This window comes from Salvelinus alpinus, chromosome 16, assembly GCF_045679555.1.
Source record: "Salvelinus alpinus chromosome 16, SLU_Salpinus.1, whole genome shotgun sequence".
Taxonomy (NCBI): Eukaryota; Metazoa; Chordata; class Actinopteri; order Salmoniformes; family Salmonidae; genus Salvelinus; species Salvelinus alpinus.
In genome coordinates, this window is record NC_092101.1 from 56,082,760 (window position 1) to 56,103,143 (window position 20,384).

General features: G+C 47.2%; 2 protein-coding genes across 12 annotated transcripts in view; both read left to right on the plus strand.

The window, feature by feature from the left end:
* The window catches only part of herc2 (HECT and RLD domain containing E3 ubiquitin protein ligase 2), a gene marked incomplete at its 3' end in the record, with an annotated part of 169,836 nt that overhangs the window by 8,701 nt on the left and 140,751 nt on the right, over positions 1–20,384 (plus strand). For 10 of the 11 annotated variants that reach the window (XM_071346645.1, XM_071346646.1, XM_071346652.1 and 7 more), the window contains 6 exon segments: positions 3,807–3,900; positions 5,326–5,457; positions 16,697–16,919; positions 17,087–17,187; positions 18,889–19,030; positions 19,895–19,999. In XM_071346645.1, the coding sequence (XP_071202746.1) occupies positions 3,807–3,900; positions 5,326–5,457; positions 16,697–16,919; positions 17,087–17,187; positions 18,889–19,030; positions 19,895–19,999 (797 nt within the window). 11 annotated transcript variants of the gene reach the window in all.
* Positions 5,474–8,949, plus strand: LOC139541705 (uncharacterized). Its single transcript, XM_071346658.1, has 2 exons — positions 5,474–5,825; positions 6,159–8,949. The coding sequence occupies exon 2, from the start codon at positions 6,474–6,476 to the stop codon at positions 7,929–7,931; it is 1,458 nt and encodes a 485-aa protein (XP_071202759.1). The 5' UTR covers positions 5,474–5,825; positions 6,159–6,473; the 3' UTR covers positions 7,932–8,949.

The window sequence follows — 20,384 nt, forward strand, 5'->3', positions numbered from 1 at the left end:
GTTATGTCCCTGACAGCATTATTCAACCTGCTGCCCATGTTATGTCCCTGACAGCATTATTCAACCTGCTGCCCATGTTATGTCCCTGACAACATGATTCAACCTGCTGCCCATGTTATGTCCCTGACAACATGATTCAACCTGCTGCCCATGTTATGTCCCTGACAGCATTATTCAACCTGCTGCCCATGTTATGTCCCTGACAACATTATTCAACCTGCTGCCCATGTTATGTCCCTGACAACAGGATTCAACCTGCTGCCCATGTTATGTCCCTGACAACATGATTCAACCTGCTGCCCATGTTATGTCCCTGACAACATGATTCAACCTGCTGCCCATGTTATGTCCCTGACAACATGATTCAACCTGCTGCCCATGTTATGTCCCTGACAACATGATTCAACCTGCTGCCCATGTTATGTCCCTGACAACATGATTCAACCTGCTGCCCATGTTATGTCCCTGACAACATGATTCAACCTGCTGCCCATGTTATGTCCCTGACAACATGATTCAACCTGCTGCCCATGTTATGTCCCTGACAACATGATTCAGCCTGCTGCCCATGTTATGTCCCTGACAACATGATTCAACCTGCTGCCCATTTTATGTCCCTGACAACATGATTCAACCTGCTGCCCATGTTATGTCCCTGACAACATGATTCAACCTGCTGCCCATGTTATGTCCCTGACAACATGATTCAACCTGCTGCCCATGTTATGTCCCTGACAGCATTATTCAACCTGCTGCCCATGTTATGTCCCTGACAACATGATTCAACCTGCTGCCCATGTTATGTCCCTGACAACATGATTCAACCTGCTGCCCATGTTATGTCCCTGACAGCATTATTCAACCTGCTGCCCATGTTATGTCCCTGACAGCATTATTCAACCTGCTGCCCATGTTATGTCCCTGACAGCATTATTCAACCTGCTGCCCATGTTATGTCCCTGACAGCATTATTCAACCTGCTGCCCATGTTATGTCCCTGACAGCATTATTCAACCTGCTGCCCATGTTATGTCCCTGACAGCATTATTCAACCTGCTGCCCATGTTATGTCCCTGACAACATGATTCAACCTGCTGCCCATGTTATGTCCCTGACAACATGATTCAACCTACTGCCCATGTTATGTCCCTGACAGCATTATTCAACCTGCTGCCCATGTTATGTCCCTGACAACATGATTCAACCTGCTGCCCATGTTATGTCCCTGACAACATGATTCAACCTGCTGCCCATGTTATGTCCCTGACAGCATTATTCAACCTGCTGCCCATGTTATGTCCCTGACAGCATTATTCAACCTGCTGCCCATGTTATGTCCCTGACAGCATTATTCAACCTGCTGCCCATGTTATGTCCCTGACAGCATTATTCAACCTGCTGCCCATGTTATGTCCCTGACAACATGATTCAACCTGCTACCCATGTTATGTCCCTGACAACATGATTCAACCTGCTGCCCATGTTATGTCCCTGACAACATGATTCAACCTGCTGCCCATGTTATGTCCCTGACAACATGATTCAACCTGCTGCCCATGTTATGTCCCTGACAGCATTATTCAACCTGCTGCCCATGTTATGTCCCTGACAACATGATTCAACCTGCTGCCCATGTTATGTCCCTGACAACATGATTCAACCTGCTGCCCATGTTATGTCCCTGACAACATGATTCAACCTGCTGCCCATGTTATGTCCCTGACAACATGATTCAACCTGCTGCCCATGTTATGTCCCTGACAACATGATTCAACCTGCTGCCCATGTTATGTCCCTGACAACATGATTCAGCCTGCTGCCCATGTTATGTCCCTGACAACATGATTCAACCTGCTGCCCATGTTATGTCCCTGACAACATGATTCAACCTGCTGCCCATGTTATGTCCCTGACAACATGATTCAACCTGCTGCCCATGTTATGTCCCTGACAACATGATTCAACCTGCTGCCCATGTTATGTCCCTGACAGCATTATTCAACCTGCTGCCCATGTTATGTCCCTGACAACATTATTCAACCTGCTGCCCATGTTATGTCCCTGACAGCATTATTCAACCTGCTGCCCATGTTATGTCCCTGACAGCATTATTCAACCTGCTGCCCATGTTATGTCCCTGACAACATGATTCAACCTGCTGCCCATGTTATGTCCCTGACAACATGATTCAACCTGCTGCCCATGTTATGTCCCTGACAACATGATTCAACCTGCTGCCCATGTTATGTCCCGGACAACATGATTCAACCTGCTGCCCATGTTATGTCCCTGACAACATGATTCAACCTGCTGCCCATGTTATGTCCCTGACAACATGATTCAACCTGCTGCCCATGTTATGTCCCTGACAACATGATTCAACCTGCTGCCCATGTTATGTCCCTGACAGCATGATTCAACCTGCTGCCCATGTTATGTCCCTGACAGCATGATTCAACCTGCTGCCCATGTTATGTCCCTGACAACATGATTCAACCTGCTGCCCATGTTATGTCCCTGACAGCATGATTCAACCTGCTGCCCATGTTATGTCCCTGACAGCATGATTCAACCTGCTGCCCATGTTATGTCCCTGACAACATGATTCAACCTGCTGCCCATGTTATGTCATTATTCAGCCCATTCATATGTTTTATGTTTGACTGTTGGTGACCCTGCTGTAGTCTCTAATATATTGGGGATATTGACAAGGTCCAAATCTGGTTCTTTAAGAACAAGAGGCTTTATCAATCAGTCCAAGAATAAACCCTTTTCCCTATGTAGTGCACTACTATAGACCCTTTGGGAACATGCTGCCCTCTTCAATAATACTACTGGCACCCTATTCCCTATGTAGTGCACTACTATAGACCCTTTGGGAACATGCTGCCCTCTCTTCAATAATACTACCGGCACCCTATTCCCTATGTAGTGCACTACTATAGACCCTTTGGGAACATGCTGCCCTCTCTTCAATAATACTACTGGCACCCTATTCCCTATGTAGTGCACTACTATAGACCCTTTGGGAACATGCTGCCCTCTCTTCAATAATACTACTGGCACCCTATTCCCTATGTAGTGCACTACTGTTGACCAGAGCCCTATTCCCTATGTAGTGCACTACTGTTGACCAGAGCCCTATTCCCTATGTAGTTCACTACTATAAACCCTTTGGAAACATGCTGCCCTCTCTTCAATAATACTACCGGCACCCTATTCCCTATGTAGTGCACTACTATAGACCCTTTGGGAACATGCTGCCCTCTCTTCAATAATACTACTGGCACCCTATTCCCTATGTAGTGCACTACTGTTGACCAGAGCCCTATTCCCTATGTAGTGCACTACTGTTGACCAGAGCCCTATTCCCTATGTAGTGCACTACTGTTGATCAGAGCCCTATTCCCTATGTAGTGCACTACTATAGACCCTTTGGGAACATGCTGCCCTCTCTTCAATAATACTACTGGCACCCTATTCCCTATGTAGTGCACTACTGTTGACCAGAGCCCTATTCCCTATGTAGTGCACTACTGTTGACCAGAGCCCTATTCCCTATACAGTGCACTACTGTTGACCAGAGCCCTATTCCCTATGTAGTGCACTACTATAGACCAGAGCCCTATATAGTGCACTACTGTTGACCAGAGCCCTATTCCCTATGTAGTGCACTACTATAGACCAGAGCCCTATATAGTGCACTACTGTTGACCAGAGCCCTATTCCTTGGCCGGTGTCGTTCTGTTTCGTGTGGGTATGTTCTGAAAGTATAAACTCTAAGTTGCTGTGTTTTCCTATGGCAGCGAGTGTTCTCTCCAGAAGGGCTGAGTGAGATGTGGAATGAGATGGTGAAGGATGAAGAGATCACTTTCAATGGAGAAGAATCGGCTCACCCAGGTAGGAACTACAATACCCATCTACCCTGTACCTTTTCATGACTACAATACCCCTGAACCTATATTAGTGTTTTTCTGAGATTTTCAGGTTTCTTCCCCAGGAATGTAAGATGTGCACCATCTTTTGGCCTTTGCTCTGACAGGTTTACATACTGATGCAGTAACCTTCCACTGTGACAAACATACTGTTGGAAAATGCCATGCGTTTATAATATATATTACAATTGTGCAACGTTTCATGTCGTTCCATATGATCAAAATAAACACATTTCTGCTACAAGGGGACATCTTTGTCCCAGCGAGCCGTGGTATCAGACTTAATTCTAATATAATAAACACAGAAATACGAGCCTTAGGTCATTAATTAATATGGTCAAATCCGTAAACGATCATTTCGAAAACAAAACGTTTGTTCTTTCAGTGAAATATGGAACCGTTACGTATTTTATCTAACGGGTGGCATCCCTCAGTCTAAATATTCCTGTTACATTGCACAACCTTCAATGTTATGTCATAATTGTGTAAAATTCGGGCAAATTTGTTTGCAACGAGCCAGGCGGCCCAAACTGTTGCATATACCCTGACTGCGTGAACAGAAATAAATAAAGCGTTGTAACTGGACTGACTGGTACTTTCCCAGAAACAAAATGAAATGTTAACTAGCGTCAATGTTGCCTTTGCCTACCTGACAGAATGTTATCATGATTACTTCCATCAATCCAGTGGCCATTAGTTTTGAAAACTCCATCACGTGTGCTACAGAAACACAGCTAACTAGATGCTAGATGGGCGCTTGAATTAAAAACTACTCAACAACAACAAATATGGATGTGTCCTAGTCTTCAAAAGTGGCGTCCTGATCTGGTTTTTGTTGTGTACTTAAAACATTCAGGTTCGTTGTTGTTCAAAGTTAGATTTTAAGAGCTAAATCCGGAGGAAACAGTCGCAAAATTCCTAACCTCACACACACACACACACACACACACACACACACACACACACACACACACACACACACACACACACACAATATGTGAACACACTGTGAATGACTTGAGTTGCTCTTGCCAGGCCCTCATACCTATGCTCCCTGATCTGTTGACCATTGAAAAATGAAATTGCTCGTATAATTCTAGGAAAATATTTTAAATATGAATGAAACTTAAATAATTAATTTGCAACTTTATTTGTTATCATTTAAGACTCTGGATTTGCAGGAAATGGCAGTTACAGGTGTTCAAAAACAAAACAAAATCAAATCTGTGTGTCCAACGCATCACTCATCACATCACTCATCAGCCCCACCATGTTAAAGAAGCCAGGGGAGAAGCCAGGATGTATTGTTTACCTAGGAGCTAGGATGCTAGGAGCTAGGATGCTATGAGATAAATGTGATGGTAATGCTGTGTTTGTGCCCTCCCTCCAGAAGACTGCACGGATTGCTTCGGTACTCAGAAGAAGGATGAATCCAACGATAAAGAGAAGAAGGAAGAGGAGGAAGTGTCGACATCTGTCCATCACTCTATCATCGAGACGTGGGACTGGGGACGGCAGCCAGGTGGGTGGGATCTGTTTATCCTGGACAGAGCTGAGTAAACACGTTCTCTGTAAATGGTGACTTGACTTTAGGGTCGGTAACTTTCCATGGGAAGTTGAGCCCTGGAATTTGCGGAATTTTGCTTAAATTCATTAAAAAAAGTTAGCTTATAACATTGAATATTTTTTGTGGGATACACATAAGACAATTCTAGATCTTGTGGCATATTTTGGTTAAACTATCCCCAATTCAATGGAATCGCAACCCTCTGTATGCACAGTGCATTCTTCCATCACATGTACAGCTGATTCTCAAGATCTTGCACACTAATGAGATGCTATTGAGCCCACACTACTACACTGTCTGAGCCAAGGACTACATGCTTTCGGGTAAGTTTTGATTACAATACTGGGTGGGGTGAATATATTTTATATGACATACATGATTTGTTGTTAACTAGTAAATAGTAGCCTACAGCAAAGTGTGTTTTAAATCATTTCTAACTTGTTAACACTTTCTGCTAGTTAGTTTTTGATACCATGTGGGTTTTAGCTTGTGTGAGTCTGTTAACTGAGGAGTGTTAATTCACCTGTTTCCATACATATTTAATTTTAAAGCATTTATCTTACAAAGGAGTTGTTTAATCTAACTGCTTAACTATTTATCTGTACATGGAATTGTATTTGTTTAGTTTTTTACTCATTGTTTTCTAATCTTTACAGGAAAATACCACGGGCACCATCTGATGTGTGGAGACATTTCACTGCAGCTAATGTAGAAGGAAAAGCTGTGTACATTTGCAAATACTGTCCCCAATCATATGTGAAGAATGCAACAAAGATGCAGAATCATCTGGCCAAGTGCATAAAGTTCCCTCAGCGCTCACAACAAGCTACCTCTGACAAAAGTCCCTCTACTTCTATTCGAGGTGAAAAGGATGAATCAGACACCTTATCGATAGCAACAGCTCATGGTCTCCCTGGAATCAGAAGTGTTTATGACTCAATGGCGGAACGTAGTCAGAGAAATGCTGATGAATGTCTTGCTCGAGCTGTGTATGCAACTGGTTCACCTCTGATGCTCACAGGCAATGTGTATTGGAAGACATTTCTGAATGTTCTTCGCCCAGCAGACACCCCTCCAAACAGACAGGATTTATCTACTCATTTGCTGGATGCAGAGTTCAAGTGAAGGTCAAGCAAATCATAGAGAAAGCAGACTGCATTGCAATCATCTCTGATGGGTGGTTGAATGTTCGTGGGCAAGGAATATTTAACTACATCATCTCCACCCCTCAACCAGTATTCTACAAGAGCACAGACACAAGGGACAACAGACACACCGGTCTCTACATTGCAGATGAGCTGAAGGCAGTCATCAATGACCTTGGACCACTGAAGGTATTTGCACTGGTGATAGACAATGCTGTGAACATGAAGGCTGCTTGGTCTAAAGTGGAGGGGTCCTACCCTCACATCACACCCATTGGCTGTGCTGCTCATGCATTGAATCTGCTCCTCAAGGACATCATGGCACTGAAAACAATGGATACACTCTACAAGAGAGCCAAGGAAATGGTTAGGCATGTGAAGGGTCATCAAGTTATAGCAGCAATCTACCTCACCAGGCAGTGTGAGAAGAATAAGAGCACCACATTGAAGCTGCCCAGCAACACCCGTTGGGGTGGTGTTGTCATCATGTTTGACTGTCTCCTGGAGGGGAAGGAGTCTCTCCAAGAAATGGCCATATCACAGTCTGCCGATGTGGACAGCCCCATCAAGAGGATCCTCCTGGATGATGTGTTTTGGGAGAGAGTGGTAAGCAGCCTGAAACCTATAGCAGTAGCCATGGCACGGATTGAGGGAGACAATGCCATCCTGTCTGATGTTCAGACTCTGCTTGCAGATGTAAGAGAAGAAATCCATACTGCCCTGCCCACTTCACTGTTGCTCCCAGCAGAGGAAACTGCAGTTCTGAAATACATCAAAAAGCGTGAAGACTTCTGCCTGAAGCCCAAACACGCCGCAGCATACATGTTGGACCCCAAGTATGCTGGCAAGAGCATCCTGTCTGGTGCAGAGATCAACAAGGCCTATGGCGTCATCACTACCGTGTCTCGCCACCTTGGCCTGGATGAGGGCAAGGTTCTTGGCAGTCTGGCGAAGTACACTTCCAAGCAAGGGCTTTGGGACGGAGATGCAATATGGCAGTCGTGCCATCATATCTCATCAGCCACCTGGTGGAAGGGACTTTGTGGATCTGAGGCTCTTTCCCCTGTTGCCTCCATCATTCTCCAAATCCCACCAACATCAGCCGCCTCAGAGCGCAACTGGTCCTTGTTTGGGAACACACACACCAAAACACGCAACAGGCTGACCAATACAAGGGTTGAAACATTGGTGGCCATCCGGGCAAATTTGAGGTTTTTTGAGTCTGACAACGAGCCATCCTCAACAAGGTTGGAAAGGGACAGTGAAGATGAGGCATCAGTCTGATGTTCAAGAGGTGGATATTGATGAGGTCCAGGGAGAAGACATGGAGTCTGATGTTCAAGAGGTGGATATTGATGAGGTCCAGGGAGAAGACTAGGAGTCTGAGAGTCTGACAATTAAAGCTTTAGTTTCTAGACTATCATTTTACAGATGTATGTTGAAAATGTTTTTTGAGAGATGCGATGGATCATTGGGGATCATTCAATATTACCTTTCTTTTGTTGTTCAGTGAATTCATCCCATGTGAAGAGTCAACTCATTTAAATAAAGTTCAATTCGTAACTAAATTGTTTTTTGTTATGGAAATATTTAATCATTTGTAATTAAGTCTACTTATGATAAGGTAAAATGTTTATGTTTCTGTCTCCATATGATATGGTAAATATATCCAACGGTATAAACATATACATTTTAAACGGTATTAATATTAATTTGCATATATTCCCGTTAATTCCCACAGAAAGTTTCCACCTCTGAATATACCCCAAAGTGTGCAACTTGACTTGACTTGAGTATACAACCTGCTTACTGCTTGTAGGCTGCTGTTTAGGTCTGAGATGTTGTTGTCTCAGACGAAATCATCACAATCATGGTTTTAAATAATGCATCTCTTGCTAATAGCAGTTCTGACATCAGACGTTGTAGCTGCTTTTAGTTTTTTTTATACAAGCCCAGAGGATAATGTAATGTTAAACTGCAGTGCTGTGTTGGCAGCAACAGGCTCTCCACTTGTAAATGTGACTGAGATACTGGAATCGTGACCCTTTCCCCACCTGGCTGTCTCCTCTATATGAAGTCAGACTGGTCTCCTGCTGGTGTGGTGTGCCTCTCCTGGCACGCGAGGTGTGACTTTACTATCAAATGACTGGACTATCACATGACTGGACAGACTGCAGGCCAGGATGGTTATGTCTAGTGTTTACTCTAGGTACCAGTCCAACTCCAGCACCAACCCCACGGTATGCTCTGCTGGCTCTGGTCCTATCCCCAAACCCCACGGTATGCTCTGCTGGCTCTGGTCCTATCCCCAAACCCCACGGTATGCTCTGGTGTGTCTGGTCCTATCCCCAACCCCCACAGTATGCTCTGCTGGGTCTGGTCCTATCCCCAAACCCCACGGTATGCTCTGCTGGGTCTGGTCTGGTCCTATCCCCAAACCCCACGGTATGCTCTGCTGGGTCTAGTCTGGTCCTATCCCCAACCCCCACGGTATGCTCTGCTGGGTCTAGTCTGGTCCTATCCCCAAACCCCACGGTATGCTCTGCTGGGTCTAGTCTGGTCCTATCCCCAAACCCCACGGTATGCTCTGCTGGGTCTAGTCTGGTCCTATCCCCAAACCCCACGGTATGCTCTGCTGGGTCTAGTCTGGTCCTATCCCCAAACCCCACGGTATGTTCTGCTGGGTCTAGTCTGGTCCTATCCCCAAACCCCACGGTATGCTCTGCTGGGTCTAGTCTGGTCCTATCCCCAAACCCCACGGTATGCTCTGCTGGGTCTGGTCCTATCCCCAAACCCCACGGTATGCTCTGCTGGGTCTAGTCTGGTCCTATCCCCAAACCCCACGGTATGCTCTGCTGGGTCTGGTCTAGTCCTATCCCCAAACCCCACGGTATGCTCTGCTGGGTCTAGTCTGGTCCTATCCCCAAACCCCACGGTATGCTCTGCTGGGTCTGGTCTGGTCCTATCCCCAAACCCCACGGTATGCTCTGCTGGGTCTGGTCTGGTCCTATCCCCAAACCCCACGGTATGCTCTGCTGGGTCTAGTCTGGTCCTATCCCCAAACCCCACGGTATGCTCTGCTGGGTCTAGTCTGGTCCTATCCCCAACCCCCACGGTATGCTCTGCTGGGTCTGGTCCTATCCCCAACCCCCACGGTATGCTCTGCTGGGTCTAGTCTGGTCCTATCCCCAACCCCCACGGTATGCTCTGCTGGGTCTGGTCCTATCCCCAAACCCCACGGTATGCTCTGCTGGGTCTAGTCTGGTCCTATCCCCAAACCCCACGGTATGCTCTGCTGGGTCTAGTCTGGTCCTATCCCCAAACCCCACGGTATGCTCTGCTGGCTCTGGTCCTATCCCCAACCCCCACGGTATGCTCTGCTGGGTCTAGTCTGGTCCTATCCCCAAACCCCACGGTATGCTCTGCTGGGTCTAGTCTGGTCCTATCCCCAACCCCCACGGTATGCTCTGCTGGGTCTAGTCTGGTCCTATCCCCAAACCCCACGGTATGTTCTGCTGGGTCTAGTCTGGTCCTATCCCCAAACCCCACGGTATGCTCTGCTGGGTGTCTGGTCCTATCCCCAAACCCCACGGTATGCTCTGCTGGGTCTAGTCTGGTCCTATCCCCAAACCCCACGGTATGCTCTGCTGGGTCTGGTCTAGTCCTATCCCCAAACCCCACGGTATGCTCTGCTGGGTCTAGTCTGGTCCTATCCCCAAACCCCACGGTATGCTCTGCTGGGTCTGGTCTGGTCCTATCCCCAAACCCCACGGTATGCTCTGCTGGGTCTAGTCTGGTCCTATCCCCAAACCCCACGGTATGCTCTGCTGGGTCTAGTCTGGTCCTATCCCCAACCCCCACGGTATGCTCTGCTGGGTCTAGTCTGGTCCTATCCCCAACCCCCACGGTATGCTCTGCTGGGTCTAGTCTGGTCCTATCCCCAACCCCCACGGTATGCTCTGCTGGGTCTAGTCTGGTCCTATCCCCAACCCCCACGGTATGCTCTGCTGGGTCTAGTCTGGTCCTATCCCCAACCCCCACGGTATGCTCTGCTGGGTCTGGTCCTATCCACAAACCCCACGGTATGCTCTGCTGGGTCTAGTCTGGTCCTATCCCCAAACCCCACGGTATGCTCTGCTGGGTCTAGTCTGGTCCTATCCCCAAACCCCACGGTATGCTCTGCTGGCTCTGGTCCTATCCCCAACCCCCACGGTATGCTCTGCTGGGTCTGGTCTGGTCCTATCCCCAAACCCCACAGTATGCTCTGCTGGGTCTAGTCTGGTCCTATCCCCAAACCCCACGGTATGCTCTGCTGAGTCTAGTCTGGTCCTATCCCCAAACCCCACAGTATGCTCTGCTGGGTCTGGTCCTATCCCCAAACCCCACGGTATGCTCTGCTGAGTCTAGTCTGGTCCTATCCCCAACCCCCACGGTATGTTCTGCTGGGTCTAGTCTGGTCCTATCCCCAAACCCCACGGTATGCTCTGCTGGGTCTGGTCCTATCCCCAAACCTCACGGTATGCTCTGCTGGGTCTGGTCCTATCCCCAAAGCCCACGGTATGCTCTGCTGGGTCTGGTCCTATCCCCAACCCCCACAGTATGCTCTGCTGGATCTAGTCTGGTCCTATCCCCAAACCTCACGGTATGCTCTGCTGAGTCTAGTCTGGTCCTATCCCCAAACCCCACGGTATGCTCTGCTGGGTCTGGTCTGGTCCTATCCCCAAACCCCACCGTATGCTCTGCTGGGTCTGGTCCTATTCCCAAACCCCACGGTATGCTCTGCTGGGTTGTAGATATGTGGTAGTAGAGGTCTGAGGTAACACACTTAATGTATTGTAGATATGTGGTAGTAGTGGTCTGAGGTAACACACTTAATGTATTGTAGATATGTGGTAGTAGTGGTCTGAGGTAACACACTTAATGTATTGTGAAATCTGTTATGAAATGTATATTATTTTGAAACATTACATTGTATACCTGCCTTAATTTAGCTGGACCCCAGGAAGAGTAGCTGCTGCCTTGGCAGGAACTAATGGGGATCCATAATAAACCCCAGGAAGAGTAGCTGCTGCCTTGGCAGGAACTAATGGGGATCCATAATAAACCCCAGGAAGAGTAGCTGCTGCCTTGGCAGGAACTAATGGGGATCCATAATAAACCCCAGGAAGAGTAGCTGCTGCCTTGGCAGGAACTAATGGGGATCCATAATAAACCCCAGGAAGAGTAGCTGCTGCCTTGGCAGGAACTAATGGGGATCCATAATAAACCCCAGGAAGAGTAGCTGCTGCCTTGGCAGGAACTAATGGGGATCCATAATAAACCCCAGGAAGAGTAGCTGCTGCCTTGGCAGGAACTAATGGGGATCCTTAATAAACCCCAGGAAGAGTAGCTGCTGCCTTGGCAGGAACTAATGGGGATCCATAATAAACCCCAGGAAGAGTAGCTGCTGCCTTGGCAGGAACTAATGGGGATCCATAATAAACCCCAGGAAGAGTAGCTGCTGCCTTGACAGGAACTAATGGGGATCCATAATAAACCCCAGGAAGAGTAGCTGCTGCCTTGGCAGGAACTAATGGGGATCTATAATAAACCCCAGGAAGAGTAGCTGCTGCCTTGGCAGGAACTAATGGGGATCCATAATAAACCCCAGGAAGAGTAGCTGCTGCCTTGGCAGGAACTAATGGGGATCCATAATAAACCCCAGGAAGAGTAGCTGCTGCCTTGGCAGGAACTAATGGGGATCCATAATAAACCCCAGGAAGAGTAGCTGCTGCCTTGGCAGGAACTAATGGGGATCCATAATAAACCCCAGGAAGAGTAGCTGCTGCCTTGGCAGGAACTAATGGGGATCCATAATAAACCCCAGGAAGAGTAGCTGCTGCCTTGGCAGGAACTAATGGGGATCCATAATAAACCCCAGGAAGAGTAGCTGCTGCCTTGGCAGGAACTAATGGGGATCCATAATAAACCCCAGGAAGAGTAGCTGCTGCCTTGGCAGGAACTAATGGGGATCCATAATAAACCCCAGGAAGAGTAGCTGCTGCCTTGACAGGAACTAATGGGGATCCATAATAAACCCCAGGAAGAGTAGCTGCTGCCTTGGCAGGAACTAATGGGGATCTATAATAAACCCCAGGAAGAGTAGCTGCTGCCTTGGCAGGAACTAATGGGGATCCATAATAAACCCCAGGAAGAGTAGCTGCTGCCTTGACAGGAACTAATGGGGATCCATAATAAACCCCAGGAAGAGTAGCTGCTGCCTTGACTGTGGTTCAACTCATCCCATAATAAGAATATTGCCCATGATTTTGAAATGAGATGTTTGATGAACAGGTGTCCACATACTTTTGGTCAGGTAGTGTATTTCTGTATTTCATTTTCAATAATTTTGCAAAAGTGTCTTAAAACATGTTTTCGCTTTGTCATTATGGGGTAATGTGGGGAACAAGTCATTATGGGGTGTTGTGGGGAACAAGTCATTATGGGGTGTTGTGGGGAACAAGTCATTATGGGGTAATGTGGGGAACACGTCATTATGGGGTAATGTGGGGAACAAGTCATTATGGGGTAATGTGGGGAACAAGTCATTATGGGGTAATGTGGGGAACAAGTCATTATGGGGTAATGTGGGGAACACGTCATTATGGGGTAATGTGGGGAACACGTCATTATGGGGTAATGTGGGGAACACGTCATTATGGGGTAATGTGGGGAACACGTCATTATGGGGTAATGTGGGGAACACGTCATTATGGGGTAATGTGGGGAACACGTCATTATGGGGTAATGTGGGGAACACGTCATTATGGGGTAATGTGGGGAACACGTCATTATGGGGTAATGTGGGGAACACGTCATTATGGGGTAATGTGGGGAACACGTCATTATGGGGTAATGTGGGGAACACGTCATTATGGGGTAATGTGGGGAACACGTCATTATGGGGTAATGTGGGGAACAAGTCATTATGGGGTAATGTGGGGAACAAGTCATTATGGGGTACACGCCATTATGGGGTAATGCGGGGAACAAGTCATTATGGGGTAATGCGGGGAACAAGTCGTTATGGGGTAATGCGGGGAACAAGTCATTATGGGGTGTTGTGGGGAACAAGTCATTATGGGGTAATGTGGGGAACAAGTCATTATGGGGTAATGTGGGGAACACGTCATTATGGGGTAATGTGGGGACCAAGTCATTATGGGGTAATGTGGGGACCAAGTCATTATGGGGTAATGTGGGGACCAAGTCATTATGGGGTAATGTGGGGAACACGTCATTATGGGGTAATGTGGGGAACACGTCATTATGGGGTAATGTGGGGAACACGTCATTATGGGGTAATGTGGGGAACACGTCATTATGGGGTAATGTGGGGAACACGTCATTATGGGGTAATGTGGGGAACACGTCATTATGGGGTAATGTGGGGAACACGTCATTATGGGGTAATGTGGGGAACACGTCATTATGGGGTAATGTGGGGAACACGTCATTATGGGGTAATGTGGGGAACACGTCATTATGGGGTAATGTGGGGAACACGTCATTATGGGGTAATGTGGGGAACACGTCATTATGGGGTAATGTGGGGAACACGTCATTATGGGGTAATGTGGGGAACACGTCATTATGGGGTAATGTGGGGAACACGTCATTATGGGGTAATGTGGGGAACACGTCATTATGGGGTAATGTGGGGAACACGTCATTATGGGGTAATGTGGGGAACAAGTCATTATGGGGTACACGCCATTATGGGGTAATGCGGGGAACAAGTCATTATGGGGTAATGCGGGGAACAAGTCGTTATGGGGTAATGTGGGGAACACGTCATTATGGGGTAATGTGGGGAACAAGTCATTATGGGGTAATGTGGGGAACAAGTCATTATGGGGTACACGCCATTATGGGGTAATGCGGGGAACAAGTCATTATGGGGTAATGCGGGGACCAAGTCGTTATGGGGTAATGCGGGGAACAAGTCATTATGGGGTGATGTGGGGACCAAGTCATTATGGGGTAATGTGGGGAACACGTCATTATGGGGTAATGTGGGGAACACGTCATTATGGGGTAATGTGGGGAACACGTCATTATGGGGTAATGTGGGGACCACGTCATTATGGGGTAATGTGGGGACCACGTCATTATGGGGTAATGTGGGGAACACGTCATTATGGGGTAATGTGGGGAACACGTCATTATGGGGTAATGTGGGGAACACGTCATTATGGGGTAATGTGGGGAACACGTCATTATGGGGTAATGTGGGGAACACGTCATTATGGGGTAATGTGGGGAACACGTCATTATGGGGTAATGTGGGGAACACGTCATTATGGGGTAATGTGGGGAACACGTCATTATGGGGTAATGTGGGGAACACGTCATTATGGGGTAATGTGGGGAACACGTCATTATGGGGTAATGTGGGGAACACGTCATTATGGGGTAATGTGGGGAACACGTCATTATGGGGTAATGTGGGGAACACGTCATTATGGGGTAATGTGGGGAACACGTCATTATGGGGTAATGTGGGGAACACGTCATTATGGGGTAATGTGGGGACCAAGTCATTATGGGGTAATGTGGGGACCAAGTCATTATGGGGTAATGTGGGGAACACGTCATTATGGGGTAATGTGGGGAACACGTCATTATGGGGTAATGTGGGGAACACGTCATTATGGGGTAATGTGGGGAACACGTCATTATGGGGTAATGTGGGGAACACGTCATTATGGGGTAATGTGGGGAACACGTCATTATGGGGTAATGTGGGGAACACGTCATTATGGGGTAATGTGGGGAACACGTCATTATGGGGAACACGTCATTATGGGGTGTTGTGGGGAACAAGTCATTATGGGGTAATGCGGGGAACAAGTCATTATGGGGTAATGCGGGGAACACGTCATTATGGGGTAATGCGGGGAACACGTCGTTATGGGGTAATGCGGGGAACACGTCGTTATGGGGTAATGCGGGGAACACGTCGTTATGGGGTAATGCGGGGAACACGTCGTTATGGGGTAATGCGGGGAACACGTCGTTATGGGGTAATGCGGGGAACACGTCGTTATGGGGTAATGCGGGGAACACGTCGTTATGGGGTAATGCGGGGAACACGTCGTTATGGGGTAATGCGGGGAACACGTCGTTATGGGGTAATGCGGGGAACACGTCGTTATGGGGTAATGCGGGGAACACGTCGTTATGGGGTAATGCGGGGAACACGTCGTTATGGGGTAATGCGGGGAACACGTCATTATGGGGTGTGAATACTTTCTGAAGGCCCTGTATGTGACGTAGTACGCAATTCTCCGGGGGAAACAGTTTTTGCGCTACTTTCAGAGGTACTGGTTAAGAAGTATACAAAAGTATCAGAGAATCCCTCAGATCTGTTATTTTGGCCTGTCTGGTCCCCCACAGGGCTGTAGAGCTGTCACAGAGACAGACTGGGAAGGGCTGTAGGGCTGTCACAGAGACAGACTGGGAAGGGCTTATGCTCAGCTTGTTATGCTCTTATGGAGGATTGGCTGTAATTTTGCAATCAAAATGTTATCCCAAAATAATTTTGAAACTACTAAAGGAATCATGTTTGGTAATGAAACTGTATTTCTACTGCTCACAGCATCTGATGTCTGTGTCTCTCTCTCTGTGTCTCTCTCTGTGTCTGTCTCTCTCTCTCTCTGTCTCTCTCTGTCTGTCTCTCTGTCTCTCTGTGTCTCTCTCTGTCTCTCTGTGTCTGTCTCTCTGTCTCTCTCTGTGTCTCTCTGTGTCTCTCTCTGTGTCTCTCTCTGTGTCTCTCCCTGTCTCTCACTGTCTCTCTCTGTCTCTCTCTGTCTCTGTGTCTCTCTCTCTCTCTCTCTCTGTGTCTCTCTCCCTCTCTCTCTCTCTCTCTCTCTCTCTCTCTCTCTCTCTCTCTCTCTCTCTCTCTCTCTCTCTCTCTCTCTCTCTCTCTGTGTCTCTCTCTCTCTCTCTCTCTGTGTGTCTCTCTCTCTCTCTGTGTCTCTCTCTGTCTCTCTCTGTCTCTCTCTCAGATGAGACGGAGCTGAAGGACTGTCTGATGGTGCTGGTAGATGACCAACAGAAGCTATCGGCCCAGATGGCTAAGAGCACGTTGTCTGCCCTGCGTCTACGCCAGCGCCTGGTCATCCTAGAGAGATACCTCATATCCCTGAGCCACAGCATGATGGAAGAGAAGTACAAGGTCCGCTGGAAGAGCCCCCCCAGCCCCCCTCCACCCATCGTAGACAACAAGAGGTACGCTGTAAACCGCTCTCATACACTAGTGATAGTACAGGAAGCATCAGCCATGGTTCTCTCATCTCACTGTGAGCTACGCTGACTACATTTCCCCCTTAGAGGATCGGCTTGATCCGAGTCGTGTGTCATCTTGGAGTTAAAGGTGTCTCTCTCTCTCTCTCTAGCCCCCGGCCAGCCAGTAAGGGTGTGGAAGGTTTGGCCAGAGTCGGCTCCAGAGCAGCTCTCTCCTTCGCCTTTGCCTTCCTACGACGAGCCTGGAGGTCTGGTAAGCATCCTCTCCATCGTCTAGACAACCCTTCACTTAGTCTGTATACAGCCTCCTCTCCATCGTCTAGACAACCCTTCACTTAGTCTGTATACAGCATCCTCTCCATCGTCTAGAAAACCCTTCACTTAGTCTGTATACAGCCTCCTCTCCATCGTCTAGACAACCCTTCACTTAGTCTGTATACAGCCTCCTCTCTATCGTCTAGACAACCCTTCACTTAGTCTGTATACAGCCTCCTCTCCATCGTCTAGACACAACCCTTCACTTAGTCTGTATACAGCCTCCTCTCCATCGTCTAGACAACCCTTCACTTAGTCTGTATACAGCCTCCTCTCCATCGTCTAGACAACCCTTCACTTAGTCTGTATACAGCCTCCTCTCTATCGTCTAGACAACCCTTCACTTAGTCTGTATACAGCATCCTCTCTATCGTCTAGACAACCCTTCACTTAGTCTATAAAAATGTGTATCTGCGCCAAAACGCAATTACTTTTCATCCTGTAGGTCGTCCTCCATCTTGTTTTATAATAGTGAGTCAACATGTTTTCAGCACTTTTATTTACATGACTGATTTAAAACACATTTTCTCATATTATTCGTCTTTGCAACAGAGCAATATGTTCTGAACATCAAATCGCAGTATCGTATCGCAATACATCTAGAATGGTGAGAATCACAATACATCTAGAATGGTGAGAATCACAATACATCTAGAATGGTGAGAATCACAATACATCTAGAATGGTGAGAATCACAATACATCTAGAATGGTGAGAATCACAATACATCTAGAATGGTGAGAATCACAATACATCTAGAATGGTGAGAATCACAATACATCTAGAATGGTGAGAATCACAATACATCTAGAATGGTGAGAATCACAATACATCTAGAATGGTGAGAATCACAATACATCTAGAATGGTGAGAATCACAATACATCTAGAATGGTGAGAATCACAATACATCTAGAATGGTGAGAATCACAATACATCTAGAATGGTGAGAATCACAATACATCTAGAATGGTGAGAATCACAATACATCTAGAATGGTGAGAATCACAATACATCTAGAATGGTGAGAATCACAATACATCTAGAATGGTGAGAATCACAATACATCTAGAATGGTGAGAATCACAATACATCTAGAATGGTGAGAATCACAATACATCTAGAATGGTGAGAATCACAATACATCTAGAATGGTGAGAATCACAATACATCTAGAATGGTGAGAATCACAATACATCTAGAATGGTGAGAATCACAATACATCTAGAATGGTGAGAATCACAATACATCTAGAATGGTGAGAATCACAATACATCTAGAATGGTGAGAATCACAATACATCTAGAATGGTGAGAATCACAATACATCTAGAATGGTGAGAATCACAATACATCTAGAATGGTGAGAATCACAATACATCTAGAATGGTGAGAATCACAATACATCTAGAATGGTGGGAATCACAATACATCTAGAATGGTGGGAATCACAATACATCTAGAATGGTGAGAATCACAATACATCTAGAATGGTGAGAATCACAATACATCTAGAATGGTGAGAATCACAATACATATCGTATTGGCGCCTCAGTATGGTGATAATATCTTATTGTGAGGTCCCTGGTGGTTCCCAGCCCTAGTGTCCTGTGTGTCTTAACATATTGGTACTTTGATCAGGTGACGACGCGGACCTGTGCAGTGAGCTGCTCCAGGAGTCCCTGGACGCTCTGCGGGCCCTCCCAGAAGCCACTCTGTTTGACGAGGGCACCGTGTCGTCTGTCTGGCTGGAGGTCGTGGAGAGAGCCACCAAGTTCCTCAGGTCAGTAGTACCTGCTGCCTGGGTTGTCCTGGCCTAGCTCCCAGCACTGACTGTTCCTCAGGCCTTCCTGCTGCCTGGGTTGTCCTGGCCTAGCTCCCAGCACTGACTGTTCCTCAGGCCTTCCTGCTGCCTGGGTTGTCCTGGCCTAGCTCCCAGCACTGACTGTTCCTCAGGCCTTCCTGCTGCCTGGGTTGTCCTGGCCTAGCTCCCAGCACTGACTGTTCCTCAGGCCTTCCTGCTGCCTGGGTTGTCCTGGCCTAGCTCCCAGCACTGACTGTTCCTCAGGCCTTCCTGCTGCCTGGGTTGTCCTGGCCTAGCTCCCAGCACTGACTGTTCCTCAGGCCTTCCTGCTGCCTGGGTTGTCCTGGCCTAGCTCCCAGCACTGACTGTTCCTCAGGCCTTCCTGCTGCCTGGGTTGTCCTGTGACGTCCATGGTTCTGCCAGCGACGTGTTATTGAAACTGTGTGGTTGGTTTTCAGTGACGTGTTATTGAAACTTTGTGGTTGGTTTTCAGTGACGTGTTATTGAAACTTTGTGGTTGGTTTTCAGTGACGTGTTATTGAAACGGTGTGGTTGGTTTTCAGTGACGTGTTATTGAAACGGTGTGGTTGGTTTTCAGGGACGTGTTATTGAAACGGTGTGGTTGGTTTTCAGTGACGTGTTATTGAAACTTTGTGGTTGGTTTTCAGTGACGTGTTATTGAAACTGTGTGGTTGGTTTTCAGTGACGTGTTATTGAAACTGTGTGGTTGGTTTTCAGTGACGTGTTATTGAAACTGTATGGTTGGTTTTCAGGGACGTGTTATTGAAACTGTATGGTTGGTTTTCAGTGACGTGTCATTGAAACGGTGTGGTTGGTTTTCAGTGATGTCCATGGAAGTGGCAGTACCAAAGGCAGCATCCCACTACAGGACCAACACCTGGCCTTGGCCATCCTGCTGGAGCTGGCAGTACAGAGGGGCACTCTGAGGTAGGACCACTGCTTATAAATATACGTTTAGTATAACTGTAAGAAGTCTAAGATGTGTTAATGAAATGATATCCAGCTCAGGGCTCCAGCTGTGCATGGGGTTTCCTAACTAGCTAGATGTCAACATCACCAATGTCTTTTGAGGTGGAGACGAGGAAACAATAAACATATTTTTGGGATTCATTCTCTGTGACTGCACCTACCACACCCCTCATATCATACAGTACCTACCACACCCCTCATATCATACTGCACCTACCACACCCCTCATATCATACAGTACCTACCACACCCCTCATATCATACAGTACCTACCACACCCCTCATATCATACAGTACCTACCACACCCCTCATATCATACAGTACCTACCACACCCCTCATAT